The 9,575-nt window shown below is 39.5% G+C and overlaps 1 protein-coding gene across 1 annotated transcript; it reads left to right on the top strand.

Annotated features, from left to right (window-relative positions):
* The first annotated feature begins 729 nt into the window (after positions 1–729).
* Positions 730–2,090, top strand: si:dkey-27j5.5 (dexamethasone-induced Ras-related protein 1). The gene is made up of 2 exons (XM_037690185.1): positions 730–1,336; positions 1,546–2,090. The coding sequence occupies exons 1-2, from the start codon at positions 730–732 to the stop codon at positions 2,088–2,090; spliced, it is 1,152 nt and encodes a 383-aa protein (XP_037546113.1).
* Positions 2,091–9,575: the final 7,485 nt, after the last annotated feature.

Raw genomic sequence — 9,575 nt, 5'->3', positions numbered from 1 at the left:
TTTCTTTCTTTCTTTCTTTCTTTCTTTCTTTCTTTCTTTCTTTCTTTACAATACAGAACAAAAAAAAAACTTAACTTAAAATGTATCTGCTTAATGGGTTTTATTAATAAAATGTACATATGTTCTTGTTTAATGTTTATTGATTTAAATATTTATTTACATTATGGACAATCTAGTTTTTTATTCGTATAAATAAACTCCCAAGTCACGTTTGTTATAAACAAGATACTTTTTTAAAACTTGTCTAACAAATTATTATTTGTAATTTCCTCCTGTAGACAATAGGCCAATCTTCTTATATTACTGTACTATTTATTTTACCACTAATTATAACAACAAGAACAGAACAACAAAAACAACAATAATAATAAGGTCTAAAATTTACAGTAGCTATAATATCGTTAATGATGGATATTAACGCCCATCAATATAAAATGTTTTTTGTTTTTTTTTAAAAAGCATGAAACATTTGAAAACAAGTCAAAGAGGATGTAAATATGCAAACCAAGTTGTGTTCTTCTCATCATGTCCACTCTGTTTTATTGTGAAAACACCATGTTCTGTGGATGCCTCTCTGTCAGTCAGCATGACGCGCGCGCGTCACGGGGCTGAGGGCAGCCTTTATAAAGGCAGCTGACAGCCTCCTCGGTAAATCCCGGTTTGGAGCGGACCCATCAGATCAGTCATCCTGTTTGCTGCTCCACTGCGCAAAACAAAGTGCCTGAAGGGATGGAAGTGGGAGGCATCTCCGCTCGCGCGCGGACCGACTCCATCCCCGATCCGCAGCAGCGCAGAGAAACCCCCCAGCTCCACGGCATGCCGGACGGACAGTGCGACGGCTCCTCCAAAGTCCTGCTGGCTTACAAACACGCGTCGCAGCACCTGAACTCGTCCGGAATCAAAGCGGGCTTGGGGATCCTCAAAGTGGCCACGTCTCAGTGGAAACAGGACAAGAAGGCGCGTTCAGGCGCAGCCGTGACGCAGCTGCCTTCTGCCAACAGCAGCCACCCGTGCAAAAGATCCCCGCTGGATCAGCTGGCAGCTTTAGTTCTCCACGGTCAGACCAGGACGCGCAGACTTGGTCAACAGGATCCACTTTACTCGACCAAGCCGCAGAACTGTAAGCGCATGGTGGTTCTCGGTGCGCCGCGGGTTGGAAAGACCTCCATCCTGAGGAGGTACCTCCGGGACGGCTTTGTAGAGGAGTACAATCCAACCTCAGAAGATTTCCTCAGGAAACTGTTCCGCATCCGCGGGGAGACCTACCAAATAGACATCCTTGATGCGTCCAGAGAGAGGGACTTCCCAGCCAAGCGGCGTCTGTCTATTCTCACTGGTGCGTAAAATCCAATCTGCAAAATATCCAGTTGCTTCTTAAGTGTTTATTTTTATTAAGAAAAAACAATTGTCACTGGCACTTCAAAATGAGTCATCGAGGCTCAATGAGACTAACCTGTATAAATAAAAGTTGGATGAAATGTATTCACTGCGTGCGTAATTTTCTCGAAACCACTTTTTAAAACTTGATTGTTTTTCATTCTACAGGAGACATCTTTCTCCTCGTGTTCAGCCTCGATGACAGGAGCTCCTTCGAAGAGGTGTGCGCCCTGAGAGCTGAGATTTTAGCTGCTAAATCCAAGCTCACCAAGTCCCCGGTGCCAGAGCAGTGCGGGCCGCAGCGGGTTCCGCTGGTGGTGTGCGCCAACAAGGTGGACCTCCTGGAACCCGAGAGACAGATCACCCAAGCCGAGGTGCTCCAAGCGCTCGGAGATGACTGTGTTTATTTCGAGACCTCTGCAAAGGACAGCACTAATCTGGAGAAACTCTTCGAGGCTTTGGCGAAGCGAGGGGGTCTTCCGACGGAGACGGGCCCGTCCCAGCACCGCAAGGTGTCCCTGCGCTCCTACCAGGCCATGCGGACGGAGCGTGCGGCGTGGAATGGGAGGCAGGTGGCGGGGCGAGACGACCCCTGCGGGACCCTGTACCCACTGGCACGTCGGCCCAGCTTCACCACGGATCTCAGACAAGTCACCGGACCTCTAACTGCAAGCAAGACCGGCAAAGGACTGGAGAAGTGCCACGTACAGTGATGCGCACGGACCAAAACAATCAAACACTTGAACACTTTTGTCTAATTATTATAAAATGTTTTTCAATTGTTTTTTTTATAAATAAAAACTTTTTAATATATAATTGTTTCATTTTTTTATCTATCTATCTATCTATCTATCTATCTATCTATCTATCTATCTATCTATCTATCTATCTATCTATCTATCTATCTATTATAGGGGTTAGGTTTAGGGTTAGGTATGTACTGGTAATGGTTAGGTTTAGGGAATGGTTTAGGGTAAGGGTCAGGGTTAGCCTATAGAAATTAATGAAAAATGACTGGAAGTCAATGCAAAGTCCCCGTAAAGATAGAAAGATAAATGTGTGTGTGTGTTTCCCCATTCAAACAACTGTTGAAGGACAAAGTGGGAGGACGCTGAGTCAGTAACTTGATTGAATATTGGTACTATTGCGTAACCTTCACTCAAAAGTCTATTAGACTACAAGTATTCATCCTCACCCACTTGTTTTTTTTTCTCTTCTTGTGTGTGTGTGTGCGTGGCTTTGTTTTACGTAAGTGTGTGATACATAATTCGTGATCACCAGAAGTGCCTGAATCCCACCGCCCCCCCAAGAAAAAATAAATAAAAAAACAGCCAGATAAGAGCTGAGGTTTCCAGTTGGCATACACCTTCTTCATCCTACATCACCCTATAAATACTGATCAGATATGGACACTTGGAGCCAACTGATTTATTATTTTATTTAGCCTACTCATTCTGTTCCTTTTCTGGTTCTTTCTTGTGAAGCTCTGTAAAAGAATGTGCAGACATCAGAGGGGGGGAAAATGACTAAAATTCAATTATAACCTTGTTTATTTTTTAATGTCAAAGACATTTTGACCACATGTGCAAGTTTGTTGTTCTCTCACTATTCAGGATTGTCAATAGACGAGCTTCCATGGCATTTGCGTCCCCTCTGCAACAGACAATAGACCCCTCAGCCTTTATGTTATCTCATATGATCCCAACCCTGCAGTATTTTAGCACTTATTTTTAATAAGCTAAACAAAATTATCCAGGCTGTCATGTGCATTGACGCATGCAATTATTAAACTCTCCCTCCTGTTATCTAAAATAGAGACCTAAGTGTGAACTCTCATGTTACAATACTCACTGTTACGGTATCATGTGGTTTTTCTAAAGAAAGAAAATTGGTTATTATTGTAAAATTATGATGAGTCATGATACCTAAAAGCCTGGAAACGATACAAGAAATTATGCTGAACGGAGGCTCCGAGATGTTTGAGGGAACTCTAATAGCATCATTTAGGCAAAAGGAACAGGTAAAAGCTAAGATTCAATACAGTCTTTTAGTCAATGACTTTGCAACAAAGCTAAATTAACTTAAAATCTTTTCATGTCAAGAGGTGAGCAGTAAACACATTTGTCTTCAAACACACTCCTCTGACTCAAACAAACATTTAACTATTTCTGCAGATTGTATGAAGTTTGGATTTCTCAAATTTAAACATTTAAGAAAGAAGCTGATTCCAACAAAGTTAAGTCAGGTCTGGACGGTTTCTTTTTGTTGAAATGTTTCATCCTTCACCCACAAGACTTCATCGGTCCGAGGAGCCACAATAAACTCAGCCCCATAAGTAGCAAACTCACATAGTGGGCCAACCATGATAAGATGGTTTCTGGAGTCTGCCTTCTTCTCCGTCTACTCCTCTGAGGCTGCCATGGCCAAAGCGGTTCAAAACATCCATGTCCATTGCTCAATAATCCAGGTAAAAAATACAAAGTTAAGTCAGGTCTTCTGGACGTTTTTTTTTTTTGTTGAAGAAAGAATCAACAAACACTTTCTGAAATGAATGACAAAAATAAATTGAATTTTTTTCACAATACAATAGTCCCTCGTTTATCTGTACCGATAAATAGGAACAGTAGTATAAATATATATATATATATATATATATATATATATAGGCGTTTTAAACCCTTCCCACTCTCTTGCAATATTCTAAACAATGTTTCTAAACTAAATGCTCTAAAAGAGCACAGCATGTCATGATTTCAGCTCCCTGCCTCCGCTGCTCTTTGCCACCTGCAAGCGCTCTTGGCCACGCCCACTTCTCCGCTCTGCGCAGAGAACAGCTGATCAGCTGCATGCAGGAACTTTATCCTGCAGTGTGGGCTGCACAAATGTGCAGGAGGTGCTAAATAATTTAAAACGATATATATTTAAATAAAAAATTCCATGACGATCATACGGCGCATCCATCAATCAGCCAATTGTGTGTCATGTCTGTTCTTATGTTGAAAAACCGCGACAGAGCGAGTCCCTGATAAACGAATCGTGAAGCGAGGGACTACTATATTCTAATTTTTTGAGATGCACCTGTAGAGACAGATGAGACAAATAACATTCACCCTCTCACTCACACCTATAGGGACAATTTAGAGATACAGTTTAGCCTAACGTGGTTCTGTCTAGCGGGAGGAAACCGGAGTACCCGGAGAAAACCCACGTGTGCACAGTGAGAACAAACTCCACACAGAAATGCAGGGAGGTGAACCTGCGACCTTCTTGCTACGAGGCACAGTTCCCACCACTGTGTTGCCGTGCTGCCCAAATAAAATAAAAAAAAACTTATCAGGAAATGTAATATTTCCAAACAACCAAATTTTCCAACTTGTAATGTTGCACTTTCTTAAAATCTTGTTATATTCCTGACATACAGACAAACCAAACAGTTTGAAGGAGGAAAAAACATTTTCAGGTTTGATGGGTGACAGTAAACCAGCTCAGAAAGAATTATTTGCACGGTTTGCTTTTACTTCAGTTCTTTTTAAAATATTAGCTTCTCAGTATTTTTTGTTTCACACACTGGTACTGAAACAATTGCTGAACAGAAAACTCTGTTGCAACAAATAACTTATCACAAGAAAAAAAAAAAAAAAAAACAAGGTCCCGTGCCAACAAATTCTTCAGTGCCCTCCAGCAGAGAAACGTTTTGTTTTATTCCTTTTTATAAGCACAGCCAATCTTGAATATAACTTTTTAATACGTGTTTGTTTGGTTCTTCTGTCAGGCAGACTGTTCAGTCCAACTGACTGTTGATCAAAACTCAAATACTCTTTTATGATTAGAAAACAAGTATACTGCAAAGCTGTAAAAGGAATACAGTACATGCATTAACAGCATCAATCTCCACCTCCACCACCTTATGAGAACATGTCACAGCCTCATAAACAAAAAAAAAAAAAAAAAACTTTTCACATGTAAACTGAAAGATACTGATACAGATCCACAAAATAATCAACAATGTCGACATCTCAAACATTCCACAGTCTGATCTCAACACATAAGTAGATCATTCATGAAATGGCGACAGTTTCACTTTAAAAACCTGTGTGTATTTGTATGCTTTATATAAGTAGTTTCTGTTTGAATAGTACAAAATTACATGTACTTTTTTACTTCAGTTTCAATCATTAAGATATTTGCTGTTTCAAATAGAATGAATTATTTCTAGTTGGGATTTTTTTTTTTTATTGTAGAATGCAACAACAAAGGACAAACTGTTACATATTCTTTCTTTAATTGGTCTGTGTAATGTGGTAAAATTAAATAAATATTTATTACCTAAAAGCCGCCGTGAAATGAATCAGTGTTTGCCTTTATGTTAGTTTATTGCAGTGGTTCTCAAACTGGGGTCACCGGATCCCCGGGTGGGTCCTCCAAAAATAAATAAATAAAATAATAATTTACAAGCACGTAGATGTTTAACAACCTGTTAAATATAGCAAAATGCAGGAAATCACAACTACTTTATTCAAAATTTTCGGGGGGAGGACGCCCCCCACCCCTCCACCATGCCGGCCCGCCTGTTATTTCCATTTCGGCATTGATCAGTTTACAAATTAAGCCCTGTTACTTGGCATGACTACTTGATTCTGTTCAGTTTTATGTAAAGAATTTCCCATAATTGAAGAAGTGGTAAAACATTTATGTTCGTTATGTGAATAGGTAAAGTGTTAAAGTGGTTTTTGATACTGTCAATTTTCTCAATACTGTAAATTTTGGAAGTTGAAGTTACATTTTTTGTTAATTACCGGTAAGTGTGTCTTGAATGAAAAATACCCCTTGTTTAAAAATTGTATTAACACTATTAAAGAACAAGTCTTAAGTATTTATGTTACACAAATTCCATTGCATTAAAGAGACAAATTTAATCAAATTATTTAATAAACATGAGTGTTATGAGGAGGTCCCTGAACCCCCAACATTTGAGAAGCCCTGGTTTATTGCATCTGTGCCCAGAGAAATAAAGTCAGAGAACAGGCAGCAGTGTGTACGAGTCTGCATCTTTTATACACATAGGGTGACTGTTCAACACGTTTGCAAAACTGACACAAACTACGGTAATTGGCCGTCGTGGTGCTTTGAGTCCACTCATACAGAAAGATAAGTGCTGAGAAGCCCCTTCTTGTACGTCTTTCACTCATCGTTGGGAGTGCACCTGTCTATTAGAGTGCAGGTTTCACACCAAAACAGACAGGCAGACAAGAGAGGATGATTAGAACAAAAGCAGAATGTTCTTAGGGATAACCTTTATTCAAGGTATTGTGAGCTGAAAAATTAGTTTGAAGGGAAGTGTGTCTGTTTTCACCGAGGCCTCAACAACTGGGTGCACGTGCAGAGGGATGACTTCTTTTTGTTAGCGCAATCACTGCAAGCACAAAGAGCTTCACAGAACAACACTTAGACTAATGATCCTGCCTCTGTTTGCACGTGAAGAGGATTCACTCGTCCCCTTCTTTCTATGACACACACACATTTTGCAGCATTAACTTCTGCAACGTGATCGTGTTTTTCTCCCCCGCCGTCCCTCATCCACTGGCAAGACTGCTGTTGATGTGAAGCAGCTTCCAGTTCTTCATTGGTTTCCATCTTTTTCTTTTCACACACATAAACATACACAGAATTTAGGAGAATTAAACAAAAGAGACAAACTTCACTCTGTCTCAAATATTATTAATCCTTTATTTCACCAGGAAAATCCCACTGAGATTAAAAACCTCTTTTCCAAGGGAGTCCTGGCCAACATAGGCAGCAGCAAGTACAATTAAGGTGCATTTTTCATTCTAACTTTATTTATACAGGTTCATCCCCTTGAGCCTCGGGGACTCATTTACAAGAGGGACCTGGTTTTAACAAAGAGTGATGACAAGTTATTATTATAACTTGTCAAGTTATTAAGCCAAATTACGCAGTGATATACTTAGATAAAGAGCTCTGATCACCTTGTTAACAGGTGTGTAATCAAAATAGTGGATGCGAGTCGACCTTGATCAAAGTAATAACGGTAAATTCTTGGCAATGTTACGATTCCACTCACTCAAATAAAAAACACAAAGCCCGGTCAATTAAAGTTACAATTCTGCAACATTTATTTTCAGTTTAAATAGTGACAATATGTAATTACAGCAAATATGAACTGAATAACCAAACAGTGTTATTTCAGAAAGGTGAATAACCAGAGAGTCAGTCAGAGGTTCTTTATTTGTCATACACACCACATGCGGTACATGTGGTGGAACGAAATTGTTACATCCAACAATAAAATGTAAAAGAAAGCAGTAATAAGAAGATATAACTAAGAAAAACTTGAATAAAAACACACTAAGCAGTAATTACCATAAAAACAATACGCCGAACAGCAGCACGAACATGAGTCTGTGTGAGCAGATGAGTACGCATGAACACAGCAACACGAAACAGATCAGCAGCAACACGAAACAGATCAGCAGCAACATGAAACAGATCAGCAGCAACATGATGTGATTTTTCACAGTGATTATTCTGGTTAGAGATTCATGAGTCTAACAGCATCAGGGTAGAAGCTGTTCCTCAGTCTAGTGCTTCTACACTTAATGCTCCTTAACCTCCTGCCTGAGGGGAGCGGGGCAAAAAGTGTGTGCGCTGGGTGAGTGGGGTCCTTCATGATGCAGGTGGCCCTCTTCCTGCATCTGGAGGTGTAGATGTCTGTGATAGTGGGGAGGCTGACTCCAACAGACTTCTGTACCGCCTTCACCACTCTCACTTATAATATAAGATAGCTTAAAACTTTGAGAAGAGATTAAAAAAATAAGAAAAAAAGTCCATGCTCAATAATCCAGGAGATTAAGAGAAAAAAAGAAACTGTCCAGATGACTCCGGGGTGTTTGAGCAAGTTACAAGGACTTCCTCCATTTCAGCTGACTGAGCCCCGTCCGAGTTGGAAAAGAACTGGAGCTGTTTCCTTGGGCTGCCTCGGAGTCCACTTCTCAGCCCTCGACCACAACTCTCTCTACACATTAAATTACAAAAAGGAAATAAAAAAAACATGAGAATATGAAATATGTTACTATACATTACTGTAAACTACATAATGGAATTGAGCACAAATCTCTGTATCAATTAAAAAGCTCTCAAAGATACTTGGTTGCTTTCCAGTCGTTCTGCATCATATTCCATCAAGGTGCAGAGAGTAAAACCTGAGCTTTAACTTACCGATAGAGATTTAATGACATTCCAAAACTTGTGTGAGTTGTTAAGATTTTTAGTGGAAACAGATACATAATGATCTGATTTGGCTTTCTTAATAGGAGAAGTACATTTATTTATTATTTGCCTAAAAAAGCCATTCATTAGTTAAACCTGTTTTCCATAGCCCATGCCAACTTTAGCCCATGCCAAATTTCGTTATGAATTATATCTGCCAACTCTGGGGAGAACCATAGGATTTCTCACCCCTCTGTCCTATATCTCTTACGTGGAGCATATTTATTTACAATTTGCATAAAGCCACCTCTAAACCAACCCCAACTCCACATCAGGGATCAGTTCTACTTTATCCCAGTCATAATTTGACAAATCATGATGAAAAACTTCTTCATCAAAATATTTAAGATTTATTTTATAGACAATTTGAAGCTTTGGATTTTGAATCCTTGGTATTTTTCACTGCTGCAATAACACAATGGTCACTTAAATAAGTGTGAAAGACACCCAGAGATGCAAACGAATGAAGAGCAGTTAACATTAAATCTATCAAGGTGGACCTCTCAGGGTTTTTAATGTTTGGCCTAGAGTTAATCAACTGTTTGATATGTGTATATGCATATCTGATTCAAGATGGCCACCACAGTGAAGCCATCTTCACAAACACAGAAATGGTTCTAACTCAGTCAGATGTACAAAAACTGAGATAAAATTTAGTTTTGAAGTAGATAAAACCGGTCCACAACTCATACTTTGAGCACAATTGTCTGTGTTTAACTAATAGGTCATCCATGTCAGATTGTTAGCAAAATATCTCATAATCCACTGCACAGATTTTAGTGACGCTGTCTGAAAGTATTCATTTGATGAGCAGCTAGTGTACAACTGATTAATTTTTTAGACTCAGCCTAATTCAAAATGCTCCCAAAGTTAACTGAATGTATACAACATAAAAATGACTATTAAGCAAT

The sequence above is a fragment of the Nematolebias whitei genome, chromosome 16 (assembly GCF_014905685.2).
Source record: "Nematolebias whitei isolate Nwh7 chromosome 16, NemWhi1, whole genome shotgun sequence".
In the NCBI taxonomy this organism is placed as follows: domain Eukaryota; kingdom Metazoa; phylum Chordata; class Actinopteri; order Cyprinodontiformes; family Rivulidae; genus Nematolebias; species Nematolebias whitei.
This window is presented reverse-complemented; position numbering and strand designations above follow the sequence as displayed.

Excerpts from the sequence above, each read along its gene's own strand:
- si:dkey-27j5.5 (XM_037690185.1), top strand. The coding sequence starts at position 730 with ATGGAAGTGGGAGGCATCTCCGCTCGCGCGCGGACCGACTCCATCCCC. Across the intron at positions 1,337-1,545 it reads GCGTCTGTCTATTCTCACTG|GAGACATCTTTCTCCTCGTG; the intron begins GTGCGTAAAATC and ends TTCATTCTACAG.